This window comes from Carassius gibelio, chromosome B5 (genome assembly GCF_023724105.1).
Source record: "Carassius gibelio isolate Cgi1373 ecotype wild population from Czech Republic chromosome B5, carGib1.2-hapl.c, whole genome shotgun sequence".
Taxonomy (NCBI): Eukaryota; Metazoa; Chordata; class Actinopteri; order Cypriniformes; family Cyprinidae; genus Carassius; species Carassius gibelio.
The window spans coordinates 20,103,334-20,121,518 of record NC_068400.1 but is presented as its reverse complement, the minus strand read 5'-3'; the positions used below and the strand labels follow the sequence as shown (position 1 = coordinate 20,121,518).

General features: G+C 35.2%; 1 protein-coding gene and 1 long non-coding RNA gene across 2 annotated transcripts; one reads left to right on the top strand and one right to left on the bottom strand.

Moving 5' to 3' along the window:
- Window positions 1-1,958: 1,958 nt before the first annotated feature.
- Window positions 1,959-6,777, top strand: LOC127958270 (uncharacterized). Its single transcript, XR_008154003.1, has 3 exons — window positions 1,959-2,117; window positions 4,393-4,503; window positions 4,864-6,777. It is a non-coding gene; the product is annotated as an uncharacterized LOC127958270 (long non-coding RNA).
- Window positions 6,778-9,365: 2,588 nt separating this feature from the next.
- Window positions 9,366-17,949, bottom strand: LOC127957008 (transmembrane protein 150A). The gene is made up of 8 exons (XM_052555339.1): window positions 17,852-17,949; window positions 16,719-16,971; window positions 16,536-16,583; window positions 16,324-16,410; window positions 16,124-16,191; window positions 15,865-15,992; window positions 15,611-15,788; window positions 9,366-14,036 (listed from the first exon to the last, which is right to left on the bottom strand). The coding sequence occupies exons 2-8, from the start codon at window positions 16,781-16,783 to the stop codon at window positions 13,726-13,728; spliced, it is 885 nt and encodes a 294-aa protein (XP_052411299.1). The 5' UTR covers window positions 16,784-16,971; window positions 17,852-17,949; the 3' UTR covers window positions 9,366-13,725.
- Between the last annotated feature and the right edge of the window lie 236 nt (window positions 17,950-18,185).

The following is an 18,185-nucleotide window of genomic DNA, read 5'->3' as shown; positions in this document are numbered from 1 at the left end:
TACCACAGTAAGAGATCCATGAAGTTTAAACATCCCCAAGTGTGGTTTGTCCTGCTATTGCTGTGTCCTGTTTTGTGAGGCTTCTTAAAGGTTTTTCCCACTTCTCCCCTGAATGAAGAAACTCACAGTAAGTCGATTAAGAGTATTAGATGTAAGGATTTAAACATCATTTCTGATATACAGTCTGTAGGGGCCACTTCAAGAATGATGACAGCATACGTTCCTGCTCAAGGTAAGATCTAAACCCTTGTTTACATTATATTACCAAGCACAATGTGGGACTATCATGAATTGTCATGTCACTGTGTATTTTCTGAAAACCTGTCTTACATCCAATCTAGATTTGAGATGTAGAACCATTTAATGGACTTTTGGAGAGTTATTGAACCTGCTTCCTTCCTGGTTCAGTTATTTTTATTTTATTTATTTATTTATTTATTTATTTATTGTGCACACGTTACATATATTATTTATATGTATAGTAATTATTTAAAATCCATCACTATCATTACTTGTTGCATACATTATGAATGGAGCCATATCCAGTATAAGTGTGTTTTTGTCTTTTTTTTCTACTAGGGCTAATCATATGGGCATGTTATACATTCTGAACATAGCAAGATATGAAAAGATGATGTAACAATGATGTAACAATATTGGACAGTCTACTTCTATCTTAACCCCTAAAAGTTTCCTCTATTGCAAACAGGACCATCGTCCCACTAACAGGATCTGGCTTGACTGTCTTGGAATACCAATGGGACATGTTAGTATCATTAATCAAAGTTTATTACTTATGTCATTCTTTATGTAATTTGATAATTCTCACTTACCATTGTTCTATGTTTCCATTCAGTGCAGCTCTGTCTGGTCTGGTACAGTCCTGCTACAGTGGGAGTCTTTTAAAACAATCAGATAATTACTTTGGGTTACATACTAAACTGATTTCAGAAAGATTTTGAATTACTTTCAGTTGCATTTTAAATTGATACATTGTAAATTCAACTTTATTTAAAATAAATTATGAAGAACTGATAGTCTGTATAATGTTACATGTTATAATGTGTTGCCAAGTCTGCAGTTGTTTTTGATGTTGCTGGTTTGTAGCGGCCCCAATAATATCATATTTTGGCACTGGAATGCAAATTTACCAGGGGAACCCTGACAGAAAGCGTGTATTTTACACCCCAGAAAAAGGGGAAACCACCCTCAAAACACGATTGGGCTAGTTTTGAGTAGCAATTAGGCAGGTTTGGTTGTAGCATCCTGGCAACCCTAGCATGCACCTTTTCATGAAACAATAATATAGTGCTCCAATCAGTTCTTAAAATAATGAACAAAAACAAAAAAAAATGTGTCTTTGACCACATTGTATAAACAGGTAGATTTCTCTCACTGAGTCTTTTCAGTAGCCTATTTTGTTATGCTTATACTTATGTATTAATGTCCTAGATATTTTGGCTATGGAGGAAAAATCACTGTGATATGTATATATTTTTTTCTTAGTACATAGGCTACAAACATTCACTGTGAATAATATGTTAGGTTGAAATTATATGTTCAAGTCAAGACCATTATTATTTCCACTGATTTTAAACCTCTGAATAATTTTAATATGGTATGTTTGAATAATCATGGCGTAAAGCATGTTTGAAAAAGAAACATTGTTTTTTTTTTTAATGTAGGGAACACTAGAATTAAATTGACTAATGTAAATTGAAATTGACTAATGTAGCTATAACTACTTGTACCTGTAACCACAGTGTGTTGGGGGCCTGAGGTGAGAACATATGATTTCTTTAAAAAAATATATTTTTCGCAGGAATCCTTTCAGTTGAAATGATAAATAGATAAACAGTATGTCACTCTTTCCTGAGAATGAGCAGGTTATTTATGGTCTGTTTCAGTGAATCAACCAGTGATTAGTAGAAGTGGAAACAGTAAAACAAATAAAGGAGGAATCTCTGCTGAAGTGAAGTGAGAAGGAGGAGCTGCATGACATCTTAACTAGCCAAATACGGACTTTGCTCTCACTTCACCTGTGTTTTCATTCACTCTTTCTACATCGCCAGAATCAAGCACAAATACAAGCTCCAGCGCGATACTGCTGCAGTATGGTGAGTATAGGCATACATTCAATGACATTTGTACACAGTTTAAGGAATAGCTTATATATAACATTCTGAGCAATATTTTTAAATGCCATTATGCTGTGTTATGCAACATATTATGGCCAAACTGTTATAATCGTATGCAGAGGTGGGTAGTAACGAGTTACATTTACTTCGTTACATTTACTTGAGTAATTTTTCGGGGTAACGAATACTTTTCGGAGTATATTTAAAGATGGGTACTTTATACTCTTACTTGAGTACATTTTTTGGGAAAAATCTGTACTTTTACTTCGTTACTGTGGGCGACACCCCTCTCGTTACTTTATCTTAATGCAATAAATGCTTCAGTTTATTCCAAACGCGCCGTCTACTTTTCTCTGGACAATGAGCGATGCCCATTCGCGAATGATTCATTCTTTTGAGTCAACTCTGTTCAAAGGCTTGATCAAACCAATTGGCAAACGAGTGAATTGGTTCATGAATCAGTTTGATTGAGTCGTTCAGTTCCATGCTGCACGCGCTGAGTTCTGAAGCGGTTCACTCAGAGTTGTAACGTTTAAGAATATTAGCAGCGTTGAAAACGGGGCTATGGAACTGCACTGAATTGAAAGCAAATCTGCAAAGGCTATTATTTGCTTGCGATGGAGATCCTTATTAGATGAACGCGTGTGCTGTCTACTGTTTAACAGGTAACAACTTGGGCTACATTCGATTACAGTACACGATACCACTGTGACATTAGTTTGTTGTACGTGTGTGGCTTATAACAGGTTGAATGCAGCTTCCAAAAGACAAAGAATAGCCGATTAAGATTTTATTAATTTTAATACAATCACACCAGTGCGAGTACGTTCAGCAAGTCATATCATCAGCTGCTAAATTCAGATCTGTGATCGCTTGCTGGCGCTGAGCCAGAGACAGACCCGTTTTTAAAGCGCTGCGCATTAACCAATCACACACGGTTCTGTTCCGATGAGTCATCGCTGAAATGCCGGTGCTTCCTTCACTCGCTCACTTACTGAATACCTCTTTCTGCCGAATTCTCTCGTCAGAAACAACAAAGTGCAGATGTGTGTACGAATCTATAATTAAGATATTGATTTCACAGTGTTAACAGTTTCAGTGATTTTAATGGTAGTTTCTGAGAGTGAATGAAATCTAGACTGTCAGTGAAAATTATGTTTAATAATGTAAATGTTATTTGCTCTCTTTCTGAACAATGAAAGATTAGTAGCAATATTTATATCACATTAACTTTCAATGTTAAATTCACATTTAAAATATAGTCAGTCGTATTAAAAATATGTTATGGCATGACACCTATATTTGTTACTTAAATAAACAGACAGGGTTTTATAATAAATTACATAAATTGGATTAAAGGCTGATGAAATATATACATTTATACACACACACATACATTACATACATTTTTTGTCTATATATCTATATAAAAAAAGGCTCCGTATATATGACCCAAAGTAACTAGTAACTAACTACTTGAGTAGATTTTTTATCCGATACTCTTTTACTCTTACTCAAGTAACTATTCAAGACTAGTACTTTTACTTTTACTTGAGTAAATATTTCTAGAATTACTTTTACTTTTACTTGAGTAAAGTTTTTGGGTACTCTACCCACCTCTGATCGTATGCACTTTATTTGAAAGGGCAATGTGCTTTCACTTTTGTTCATATGTAGGCCAAACACTTGCTTATGAGTGCAATTTAAGTATTCAGTTATCAGCTGATAGTACAGATTACTGAATGCATTATTTGACCATTTGCACCTTAAGACAGCAAAATATAAATACCATTTGTAAATATGCAGTGGCCCTGAAATACATTTGAGCCTTATTCAAATATATGAATGTCATTCCATTTGATATAAAATAATAAACCAGATGTCATTTATTTTAAACAATGACTGCACAAGCACAAAAAAAAAGATGTTGCAATTGCATTGCTTTATGGTTGTCAGATGTTTGCAGATCACGTTTATAGTTAATATGATGTTAATATAGTGGTTATTTTGCTAATCCAAATCTATTTCTATACACCTCTATATCATGTAATTAGTTAGAATTTTGTATTATGTAATTTTATTCTGTCATATATAAATAATGTTATGTTTCTAATAATCATTAGGTTTATTATGGTTTAGATTTATTAAAGGCTTTTGTGTATTAAAAGCATCAGAGAAGCAAAATACTTATATGCAGCATGTTGTATACACTAAGGAAACATGTCACCCTAAATTGTTGATAACTCTGTTTTAGGATAATATTCAAAATGCTAAGAGTGAGACAGAGGAGGTGAAAGTTACGATGCTGGAAAATGAAAATAAAGCAGAAGATGTTAATCAAAAGCCTGCAAAGCCTCAGTGCACCGTAAGTACAGTGTCTCCTTAATGTATAACATGAGTCTTGTCATTTCTAGAGTTAATATATCATCTAATAGTCATTATTTCATATAGATGTTTTTTAAGTTTATTCAGAGAACTTAGGTTTGTGCCAAATCCTCAAGCATGCAAGTCTCAACAGCTTATGTCTTTTTGTGTTCATTAATGTGACAGACATGTTATTTACTATTATAAAGTGATCATATAAACAATATTACTCACAGTATCCTATGAATTGCAATTATCAACAAAGCCTTATTGTGTAAGGCGAAACTGATACACTTTTCAAATTTGTGTTAAAGGAGATGATTCATAATCTTAATATTTTCTATTTTCATTTCAATTTTAGAGGAAAAGATGTAAGGAATCTGCTATGAACCAGAAGATGGAGTACCTGCGGGCTAACAAAGGACTCGTAGCCACTGTATTGATTTCAGCTGCTCTTATTTTTGCTGTTGTAGTTGCCATGCTTGCCACTACAGATGGGCACAGTCACTCAGTGCACAACACAAAACACATTGTACACGTGCATAATGTCACAAAAATGCCATAGCAATAGCTGCAGCAGACTAAATCTGTTTGGCCAGCAATGTTATTTTCTTTATTAAAAAGTATTTTCATTTGAAACAGTTTCTGATATTGATTGTTTTATGTTATAAAGTGTCACCTGATCTAATATGACATTTTGACATAACCAAATTTCCAAACCTGTATGTTTTTTTTTTTTTCTTCTTTTTTTTTTTTTGTGTTATATGATAAATATCTTTGTTAATTCAGTGAAAATACAGTGGGGTCCAAAACAACACTGTCTTTTTTGTGATCCACAGAACAAAGAAAGTCAGGTTTGGAATGGCTTGAGAGTGAGTTATATTTAATTATAATTTTTTAAGAATGCATGTTTAACTTAATGTTACTGTACCAATCTGCTGTTGTGTTCACTAAAGCTCATTTGTCATATAAACATGACTTGGCAGGAAAGGCTATCGAGAAAAACTGATTCCCCATGAAAACCGTGCTGATAGTTTGGTATGTAAACACAAGGAGATGTGATTAAAAGCAAGGGCATTTTCTGAGGTCAAGTGCACAATCTCCTTTTTATTCCACGAAGTGACAAAAGGAGCACAAATGCAATTTTAGTTTTTGCTGTGGTTGTTAGTCATTTTTAACAGATGCCTTTTGTTCGAGGCAAATGATTTTAGAAAAAAAACACTTTCTTGTTCACAACCTTGAACCTTTTTTCTTGTTTGTTGGAAACAAACCACCTCAAGCTGTCAATGTATTTTGCTCAGAAAATCTATATAAATTCCTCAAAAATATGCAAAAAACTACTATAATCTGCTGTTATCATTGAATCAGTTGAAATCAGAATCAATTGAATTTTTATTTTTTGACAAATCAGTTCACATGCAAATACCTAAACAAACTGAGTCAGGCAGTCCAGTCTAGTTGCTTCATAAGATGCTTTCTTTACTTGAATTAAATCAAACTGAACTATTGTCTTATGTGGAGCTGAATCACATCATTCAACATCAGACTGCATTGAACTGGCTATAGCTGAGTAACAGAACTGCTTAGTTAAACTGCATTTGCCTAGAAATTGAGTTAATTCATTGTTATCATACTGAACCAAGACTAAACTGACTTGATATGTACAATGACACAGTTGTATTTTTAGTTGCTTTAATGCAGAATGTCTCCATAGTTGAGTTTCCATAACTGATTCTGCTATTGAAGCTGCTTTGACACAATATGTATTGTAAAAAGCAGTATGCAAATAAAGGAGACTTTACTTGACTTTACTTGACTTGAAGGAATGTGAATATTATTCCTATCATTCATCTGAATTTCTTTGGGACACTGTAAGAAAAAAAATAAATAGTAGAAGATGGATAATATCAGAAAATGCATTTTCCCTGAAGTTTACTGACGTTTACTTCAACCCTAACGCACAACACATTTCAGCATATGGGAAATACCTGTGAAAGAGCAGTAAGGAACTTTTTTTTAGCTTGCAGTGTACTTAAATGCACTATATTGCTGAAAGGTAAAGCTAAATAGAATTATTTTAATATTTGTCATGTTCTGGAATGTTATGGAAATAAACAATGATATTTGTGGTCAAAATATTGATACAAAACCATGCAATATGAAATCTACATTGTCCAGAATTGTCCTGCTTCGAAATTTGATTTGTGTTGAGGAAAACACTGAACGCAAACATTCAGCTCTATTTTAATCACCTTTCTCAGTAAGCCAAACAGAGGAGGAGAATAATAAGGGCTGCTCATCCTAAACACCTTTTTGTAATCAAAGCAGAGCTTTTTCATTGTCGTGGGTGTTTTTTTTTTTTTTTTACAATATTAAACATGCAATATAAGCCTATTGTCATTGTAACAGAATGCAACCTATCTGCCCCTTTTTCACTCTACAGTGTACACTTTCTTTTTATATCCACACTTTTTTCTAACTGACATGAAAGTGTGTAGTTTGTGATATTGTAGTGTGCATGTTCTCCATGTGTCTGCCAGGATTTCCACCAAGACATGTAACATCATTTAAACAGGACACTGTACAAATTGTCCATAGTTGTGTGGTGTCTGTGTGTGAGACCTGCGATGGACTGGCCGTCTGTTCAGGGTGTCCCCTGCCCGAGGCCCGAGACGCTGTGACAGGCTGCAGCCCCCCACTGACCCTGCAGAGGATAAAGGAAAATATATGGTTGGATAAAATGTAATGTATTGTATTTTTATTTTATTTATTTATTTATTTTTTCTTTTTTTGTGAAAAGAGCACATGCACAGAGCCAGAACAAACAGCAGAGGGCACCATTTAATCTGTAAACGTATTTTAAGTTTATGTGTTTAATATTCATAATGAGCTTTTTTACACTATATTATTATTATTATTATTATTATTATTATTATTATACAGTTACTGTATAATTATCTGTAAAAATCATGTGTCATTTTATTTCCCTTTTATTTCCCTCTTAGTTATCCTTACATATGTGATCCTGCACCACAAAACCAGTCATAATACCAAAGTAGCACAAGCATACATTTTTTTTTTAGCAATAACCAACAATACATTCAATACAAAATTCCTGATTTTTTAAGTGATGTCCCATATTGTCAAAAGTGGACAAAAAAAAAAAAATCCTTTTTTAGCACCGTAAAACACATTCAGTCCAGTAGGCAAATATGTAGCTTATTTATTTATTTAATTTATTACAGATTTTTTAAATTGCTTAGACACTAAAATAGATACTTGAGGCCCACTTAGTGAAACCATTCTCTTACGGTAAGTAATGTAGTTTTGCAGACTCAGTCTAAAGATGAGGTAAGAGTCTTACCTCATCTTTAGACTGAGTCTGCAAAACTACATTACTTTACACTCAGTTTGATATTTTAAAACAAACTTTTTGCAAAACTCTAAACACAGTTCTCTACATTACACGCCTTACTAAAAACTAAAAGCTCTTTTGTTTAATTTTGGAAACTGCCATTTTAATGCCACACTCATTTACTGATGACCTACTCAAGTCAGTTCAGTATTGATTCACTTCAGTTGCATAACTGTGTAAAATTCATCAGTCATATATACTTTATATACAGTGTATATGTGCATATATGACAAACTCTTTTTCTTCACTGCACACTGAAAAAGCAAAAGAGCGTGTTTCACATTTTAATTTATTTTAAAATCTGTGTGTAGTTGTTTGTGGCTAATTATTTTATGTTTGTGTGTAGAGTTACTAGGGCACATCTGCTGACTATATGAACAAAACATTACATTAATGAGTTTAAAAGAAATAACAATCCATTGTGATAAAATAAAATATCCCATAAAAAAAGGCCTTACATCAAATTTGTTAACTGATTGTGATTAATTTGACTGAAATAGAAATCTCAGGCACTTTATGGTTTGGTCAAATGGTTTATTGAAAAGCCTTTACAGATGCCTTCCCTACTGAAAAATAAACACAAATGTCTTTGAAATACATTTAGTTATACTACAAATACATTCATATATTATTTACATATCACTAAAATGCTATACCTAAAGTTTGCTAAATTGGAACATCTGTATAACGTGTTACTCACTGCACTTGTATCCTTTCTTTTGTCTATGTCTGTCTCTCCCTTCTCTGCATTCTCTTTCTTGTGGCTAAGCAGTAACTGAGTGCCTATATAACAACTCCATATATATATATATATATATATATATATATATATATATATATATATGTGTGTGTGTGTGTGTGTGTGTGTGTGTGTGTGTGTGTGTGTATGTATACTTACTGATATAAAAATATATATATATATATTTGGATTACAGCTTGTGCACTATGCACATTTCTCAATATTAAGCCTAAAATGTGTTTGTATCTAAATGGTCCATGTTGGTACCTAAAGGTACAAAAGTGTTCATTTTTCTTAGTGTTGATGTTTCTTCCTCCCCCAGCTTTCAAGTGCAGCATCTGTGTAACACGGCAAAAGCAACACAACTTGCATAAAAACATTTATATTTCACAATTATTGTCAATTATATATATATATATATATATATATATATATATATATAAATATATATTTATATTTATATTGTGTGGCACCCAAAACTGACCATAGTGCACATCCATAACCTGTTCTATAGGATCATATACCATCAGTCATACACAACCCTGACACTTTAAGCCCTATATGGCTAAATTATTCATGGAGGCATTGCAGAATACTTTATGGTGTGTGAAATGTAATTTTGTCACTTACATTCTCTATTAAACATGAAATAACTGCTGTAAACAGTTTGATACCAACAGCAAACAACCTTCTCAATGAACAGTCTCACTCAATTTAAGGTACATTTTATTTTACAAAACAAAACCCTTGTGAAAGATGAGGAAACGTGCAGAAAGGCTCATAATTCAACAGAAAGTTGCAGTATGAACAGTAACAAGCTGATAAATGGATTTCAGTTTCCATTTCACAAGTTTATCAGACAATCTGTCTACTAAACAAAACAGTTTTTAGAAATCCCTTTCCTTTTGACAGATATCCCTTAATGGATTTTCTAAGTAACAAAAAGTAACTAAATTATTGTAGCCTAAAAGGTGATTAGGGCCTTATTCAAACTGCTGCACTGATTGTCTTATTGGATGCATATGAATAATCATATCATTGATTGAGCTTCAGGAGACATCAGGACAGATCTACAGATGTTTGATTTTGGCCTTTCACACAAAACAGAAACAACATACAGGAAATAGCTAAAGTAACATATGTCTTATAGCAGCTCTTTTAGGAAATCTGAACATCTCACCACAGTAAGGTTTTCATAGAGGTATGCTTGTTTGCAAGTACTTGAACAGAACAGTTGGATATTGCATGGATTCATTTTCTGACAATACAACGAATAAATTATAAACAAACAGATACAACACATAACCAACTCTAAGTGGTTTCTTTAATAGTTCTCAATATAACATTGCTTCCAAATGAGCAATATCTAAAAACTAAAATACTGTGTAATCAAAATACAGCTTATTATGGAGGATTTCACATTTGGGGTCCACTAAATCAAAAATACTCCAATTTCCCCTTTAGTGCACTACATCAATTCCAACATATTATGAAAATTTACTTTGAGTATTTTATATATTATAAAATGAAGTGTATATAACAATGGTGCGATGCTGATTAGGAAGCATTCTTCATTTCGATATTATTAACTAGACCCTAGTCTCAGCGTAGTATGCATACTCTATGCAATATTATGGATTCATTTAAAAGCAGCTCTGCGTAACAATACGTATCATTTACACACAGTAAATATTTTATATAATGCACTAGAAAATAAACTGATAAGACCTCTGATTTTCTCTTAATGCTGAATTAATACTGAAGTGTCAGAAACTAAGCATGTTGGAGAAATAAACAAAATGTCTGCATTATTACACAAAACTGTCTCCACCTAAAAAGTGAAAAATGTCAGTTTGACTTGTTTACTTGACAGTTTTAACTTTCATGTCAAATGCATATATATGCAGATGCTTTTATCCAAAGCGACTTACAGTGCATTCATTCTAACATTTTTTACTTAACATGCTCCCTGGGAATTGAACCCACAACCTTGCGCTGCTAACACAATGCTCTACCACTTGAGCCGCATAGCATCACTTGTATTACTGATGTCAGTCGATATCTCATTAGACATACAGAACGCATCTTAGACATGATGCTTCAATATGCTGAATAAACTACTTTTGAGAGGAATCTTACTAACAAATCGTCTACCCTCCCAGCTGATCTTACATCCAGATCTTGAGCAGGGTTTCTATGCAACACCTGAGATGTAAAAAAAACATGAATTTTTGCATGCAAAATTTCTAAACACTGTTGCATTCTCAAAAAAAAAAAAAAAAAAATTAATAAATAAATGCAGTTTCTTGGGTGAACACACACTTTTTTTTTTACTTTTTTTTTTGTGGGAATGTAATGCATTCTCACTCGAGTTTTGTGATCCCCTGAGAAATTTTGCATTTGCTCACAAATATTTTGCATCCACTTGCAAAATGTATTTCCCCTGTAATAATTTAACTTGCTCTCTGAAGAACTAAACTATATATATATCGGTATATATCAGTGTTTCTATGTTCACTCACAAAAAAAGTTTTTTCCACCGTTACCAGTTTCTCAAGTGAAAACACAAAAGAGACAACGCAAATGTTTTCCAAGCAAATGCAAATCTTTTATGTGTGAACAATACATTCACTTGCAAAACTTTTGTGTTCCCCTGAGAGATACTTTGTATTTGCAAAAGCTTTGAAATATAATTTTCCCTTCTCTTCTCCTATTATAGTTTCTTTGGGAAATGCAAGAATTTTGCAAATAAACACAAAAGAACTAAATTTTACCCCCTACAGTACAGACAGCTTTTTTGCTTTTTGCTTTTTTTTTTATTAATCCCAAAGTTTTTACAACAGGGATCAAGAGCAAGATTAATCTCCTGAAAAGTCATATTAATGTCACCTTATATTTATAAATGTGAGAAAAAAAAAACCTCAGAACAAAACAACAGATTAACTGACAAAAAATCTTGTTCCTTGATCCTAAAATATTAGGAGTTTGTTTGCATGGTACCTGGGATGCAACTAATCGATACAGGCAGTTTTTGACAAAAGTGGCGAAAGCACCACAATGTTCAAAAGGTTGCAAAGAGATGCCCTTAAATCCAATTTAACACATCCACATTGTATGTAGAGCACCTGATATCATGCCAATACCATGGCACAGATCAAACTAAGCTATGAGCACCTGGAATGAATACATAAATACGGACCACCTGCATCTCAGGTATGAATACAAAGTATCGCTATTTGACTAAAGTAAAGTGACTAAACCTCAACCTCACTGCAACCCAACTGTTGGCAGCAATGGCTGGTGGAGCTGACGTAAAATCCTCATTGCTACAGTAACGGCTCTTGACATGTTGTGTAATCACAGTTTCTACAGATTTAACGGGTTACTAAAGGTTGGATGGGTTTAGCCAATTATCTTCTTTGACTAGACGAGTGTCTTGGTATTGCTGGCAGTTCTGGAAGAGATTCACAGTGGCAAAGTGACCAAAGTCACTGATTTTCAATAGGAGCTGGCGATTTAGGGCAACATGAGTGACAGAGTGTTGCAACAAATCATATTTGTTTTTTACAACTATATGTAATTGAGTGGAGATACAATGCACCGACTACCAATAGAGAAATGCAGTGATGACAGCCTGGAAGTTAGCATGCCCCTGGTTTCCTCAACAAAAACCCAATAGGATTTTTTTCATTGGCTTTTGAATTACTGAATAAAAATAAATAAAAAAAGCTGAGTGAGCAACAAAGCTCAGAATTGATAAACGTTTTGTTTACCATGATAATCTTTACAAATGACTATAAATTTGATGAATTGTAAAGCCTACTGCAATCAGAAAAAAAATCTATTTCAGTTTTATTTAATAATAAAAATAAAAAAAATCCCTGAAAGTCTGAGTAAAAATAAGAGAAAGAGAATGATTATAAACACAATGAAGCTACTTCACCCAAAAAAAATGTTTATTACTCAGCCTCACGTCGTTCCAAACCTGTAAGACCTTGGTTTATCTTCGGAACAAAAATTAAGATATTTCTGATGCATCCCATGAGCTCTCTGAACCTCCATAGACTGCAAGGTCACTACCACGATCAAAGTCCAGAAATGTAGTAAAGACATCTTTAAAATAATCCATGTGACATCAGTGGTTCAACCGTAATTTTTCGAAGCTACAAGATTACTTTTTGTGTGCAAAGAAAACTATAAATAACCACTTTATTCAACAATTCTTCTCCTTTGCATCGCCCTGGTGCCATTTTAGAGAGTATCACAATTTATGCTGATCTGTGTCAGCTGCGACGCATGGATACGTTGTTTATATTGTTTATGCTTTGATCTAAACGAGGGTCAGAGAGCTCTCAGATTTCATCAAAAAATATCTTAATTTGTGTTCTGAAGATGAGCGAAGGTCTTGCGTGTTAGGAACGACATGAGGGTGAGTAATTAATGACAGCATTTTAATTTTTGGGTGAACTATCCCTTTAAAAAAAAAAAATCACAAGAGGATATTACAGATGTATTTTGTTTTGTAACATAAAACGTTAAATACCTTGAGCTTGTGTTCACCAGGTATCTTATTTCAGGCATTTTACCAAAAACGAGAAGTGTTACAATGCTAACTTCGAGTTTCCAGGCCTACATAGTGTAATACATCATCCCTACAGCACTCCTGAGGCAAAAATCCTTCCAGCAACTAACAATCCACTTGTTGACCCTAAACAATTTACTTGCTGTTAGTGTGAATGTGCCTTTACAGATGGGTTATTGCAGTTTTCACATAGTCAAATTAAAACATTTCTGTCAGAGGCCCCATGAATCATGCGAAGGACTTGTCTGTGCTGGTTATAGTGGCTGTACTTTGAATTATCTTACATGTGAACGCAAAATATCATGCAAAATACCTTAGTTATGACTAACTGGCCATTACGGTTAGATTATAATCAGCAAGTCTGTAAACTTACTGTAACCTCACAAGTAAATCCGTATTCATTGTACCATTTTTTTTTTTACAAATCCGTGAGCCAGATAAAGAGTCTATGCGCTGAGGTCTGACAGAATATTGTAGCGGTTAACCCCTAAAGAATGGCGATGCTTTCTTGTGTACAGTTGAGGTGTGTGGACGTGCTGCTGCCTCCGGGGGACTTGAGACTGCGGGCACCACATCCCATTGCCACACCCTTCCCGATACCCCCCATAATGACCGCTGACCCTGGATGGTGGTGTTGACTGCGCTTCATTAAGGCCACCATCATGGTATCGCTGTTGACAGTGCCAAACTCATAGGTGAAGGTGCCATAGTACACCAGGACCAAGACAGTGAAGACCCATTCACAGATGGCTGCGGCATGCTGCAATACATAACTTTCATGGACGAAGAAGATACCACCTTGAACAAGATGTTAAGGAATGGGTCCAATGAACTTAAACATTAATAACATTATTTACCATGATCTGTGATGTACTATAAATGTCCTTTCTTTTTTGCTGTAACTGATCTAGTGTATTAACTGATCTATTTGCACTGTTAATGTAGTATTGGGACAGTTGTGGCTGTGGTTAGAGAGTCGGACTTGTAACCCGAAGGTTGCAGGTTCGAGTCTCAGTACTGGCAGGAAATGTAGGTGGGGGGAGTGAATGACCAGCGCTTTCTTCCACCTCCATCATTACCCACAACTGAATGTGTGTGTCCACTACTTACTGCTGTGTGGGTGTAGCCTGACTATGCCAGACTTCGTACTTCCACTCAATCTCACTTTGCTTCTGTACTCAGTCTAAAAAGCAAACCATCTCCCAGATTTCCTCTGGCTCCAAACCAGCCATCCAATCAACGAAAATATCCCCCAAACCAGTGCGAATAGCATCGCGTGTCTCCATATCCACGGTCGTTTTTGATTTCCCTAACCTAAACTACAATCTTAAGTTCAGCGCTTATGCTTAGCGTCTATGTCACGGCTCTCAGCCCACCCTCTGCCCTGCATTTGCCTATACTGAAGCCCGAACAAGAGTGTTCGTTTCACATTGTGTATGGAGGTGATGTTGTCGCTTTACTCCAGACAGGTTTTGGGAAAAGTTTAATTCATCAGCTGTTACCGATCGTCAGCGAGAAACTGGGGAGGCCAAAGTCCGGCAAGGTGGTAATTGTAATTGTGTCTCCCTTGGTTGCTCTCATTGAGGATCAGAGGATCAGATCAGATTGCGCTTCATGGTTTTGTTTTCACAGCATTCCTGTGTTTACAGTGGAAGTTCGAGGCGGTTGAGCAGGCGAATTACACACGTCATGACCAAATGCTGCAATTGGCTTATGGGTGCACCAATAATTTTAAACTTTAGACAAGCGCAGACCCCCCCCCCCCCCCCCCCCCCCCCCCGACCCCACTCTTCTGTTCTCTTGTTTTAAACTGTTCTATATGTTTCTTTTTTTTGTAGACTATTTACTTAAACTTATACAAAACTTCAAGCACTGTTAACTTATTTTTTTAAATAAATAATAATAATAAAAAAATTCAAAAACTGATGTTTTCTTCGTTGTTTTATTTTGTTTCTTTATTGTTTATGAACTTTGAAAATTACGTCTAACTTCTAACACTGAAATAGTCATTTGACTTGTCGCTTATAATACATTTTTATTTCTTTTTTTATTTATATAGACTAAAATATAAACTATAAAAGCTCTTGAATAATTAAAAAAACCCACTGTAACTGAAGGCTACACGGCATTATTTTAATTTGATTTATTTACATTAACATGAAAGAATACAATGTGCTCAATTGCACATTCGTTTTTGCTGTACGGTAGTATCAAAACTGCTACTGCGACTCGTGAAATTTCACTGGCATTGGTACAGACTACTAAAATATATGTACTGTGAAAATCAATTTCATATGATCATATCATGACTGATTTCCAATGTCTTCCTTCAGGTCAAACATAAAGTGTAGTAACATTCATGGTAAGGATACTGAGGACAAGGGAAACCAGAGCTCCAGCTGAGAGAGCCACACGCACATGAGCCATCCAGTAGTCCAGCGCTGTCTCTGCTATACGGTACGTCAGAACGCACTGCAGACACACAAACAGCAAGCCGGCAGGGAAAGCTACACCCGCTCCCACATAATGAAGGGTCTTAGCATGATCAACCTAAAAAAAATGAAATAGAAGTTCATTTAGATTTATATAATGGGCTGAAAGCACAAGTCCATTCTCGCCTGCTCACCTGAAAGTTGCCCACCATGACCAAACCCAGGCCATTAATGCAGCCAGACACCAAAGCACTTGTGTTGGTCCAGCAGTGATGGCTGTGTTCAATCACTTGAGCATAACGCAGCATGCACACCATAACCACTGCAGAAATCCATCACACACGCACATAGAAGTATTTTAATATTGACATAAATTATACAACTTCTTTGTGGAGTTCATTTTGAATATAAACTTATTTGGTTATTTATTCAATTTTAAACTATACTTCTTACCCATAAAAGCCCCAACATTGCCAATCAAACTGAAGAGACAGCTCTCTGGTGGATAACATCCACATTTACTGTTAAAAGATCAGAAAATCAGATATCAGGCAACCTTTCTACAAGAAGCTGGTGCGCAACAGTACTACTAAAAGGAGGCATCTTCAAAATGGGGTCATTTTGTGGTATTCCAGATAAATTCAAAGTCTCACCTGATGAGGGGGATGTCTTGAAGAGTACAGCAGGTTTTTGGGAAGCCCCTCTTAACCGTTTCCTCTGTACATGTCAAATTGTATGACCTATGATACAAAGAATCAAGCATGAAAGCACAGTCTAAACAGCATTTGGGGATTTGGGTTTAATTCTGTGAAGCATGACTGCTTTTTTTTGGGGGGGGGGGGGGCGCTTTATAGGGATAACTTACCAGTTCTCAACAGGACAGACATGGTGATTCATAACTGCCATGGCGTAACTAGTGAACAAAATATGCTTATTTGTTAATAAGCACATGACTTGTCTGTATACTGTAGTAAACAGTAGAGATGGGTTATATAGAATTGAATGTAAAACTTCTGGCTCAAACTATCCATTTAACATTAAGACTTACACAATCCATATCCCTGTGATGGAGAAAGCGGACAGGCTGACAGGCAGAACAATCCAGGCAGTCATTGGTCAGTCTGTGAGAGGCCTGAGACCCCAACATGAGGGTGTGCAGGACTGGGGATATGGAGACGCTGTGAGAGACACCAGCAAGTGAAGCCATGCAGTGGAGGGGGGGAATGTGGACCAGTGGGGGCAACGTGACGCTCCTTCAAACTACATCTGGAGACTGGCTGATTCCCCACAACCAACAATATCTAGTGGAAATACAGAGACGTTGTTCATAGATGTTTACTCAGATATCAAGACACAAGGATACAATATTACTGAAATACAGTTAGGAACAACTGAGACACTCTTGATTTGTCAAATTACAGACATGCAACAGTGATGACACCCAACTTGTCATATTTTGTGTGACTATTTAATCTTGAAAATATGTCATTCACCTGATTTCACTAAAATAGTACTCTGAAGGCTGTCATCAACAAAATATTTTAGTAAAAAGGATTTAACTCGCTTCAAGTACACACCTACAATGTAAATCCCACATAAACGTTTGCTTTGAATGTGTACAGGATAAAGGCCTACCTTTATGAGTGCTTTTAACTCATATAAAAGCTATAGAATGTAATCATATGACACCTACGTTTAAGTTACACTGACTTCTATTGAATTCAATATTATGATCCAGACCAGTCTAATATGTTAATGGCACGTCTACAAAAGGATGGCAGGTAGATTTGTAATCAGAGACATGAAAGATCCTATAAAGCACAAAATCAGATCAGCAACCTGCCAACCGCACTAACTAATAATAATGTCCCCTTCAGCCCAGAACACACAAAACTGACCACATGGATGTTTACAATTATAATTACAGGATACTTAATCATTACACCAAAGTGACAGTAAATAGTAATGAAAGATATTGTTTTTAAACATAAAACTCAACATCGTGTAGCTTGCAAGCTATCCAGCAGATGCTACTGCAGGTAAACAACTTTTTAAGACGGCAAAGATCTCCTTATCTACGTTCATACGCAACATACGTGTTTCTACAGCATTTGAACTACTATACATTGACGTGTCATTATTGAGATATTGTGTTTTGATTTATAAAAGCGTTTGTCGTACCGCAGGCCCCGCGGCTCCTGAGCGGATGCTGCTTCTGAATCTGCTGCATCTCAACCGGTGTAAACACATCCATCAACAGAGGAGGGCGCCCTCATCTCCCTCTGCTTCTGCGTGGATTATGCTATTAGAGTTTTAAGGAATACATTGTGTATTTTGTTCTTAACTATAATTTGCAAAACAATGTTTTTTATGGTTTATTTATTGCAGTAAACAAAGAAATACATAAATAAATTTAGACTTAAAGGTGATTCAGATTAATCCACACCACAAGAGCTTTTTGAATCACTAAAAAGATAAGGCTCGTAAGAGTCATTCGGTCATTATATTATACTCG

What these genes read in the sequence shown, in the direction of transcription:
- LOC127957008 (XM_052555339.1), bottom strand. Translation starts at nt 16,783, where the DNA reads ATGACTGCCTGGATTGTTCTGCCTGTCAGCCTGTCCGCTTTCTCCATC. An exon ending in ATCACAGGGATATGGATTGT is followed by an intron (nt 16,584 to 16,718) that starts GTAAGTCTTAAT and finishes TTTGTTCACTAG; the next exon opens with TTACGCCATGGCAGTTATGA. An exon ending in GTCTGTCCTGTTGAGAACTG is followed by an intron (nt 16,411 to 16,535) that starts GTAAGTTATCCC and finishes TTTGTATCATAG; the next exon opens with GTCATACAATTTGACATGTA.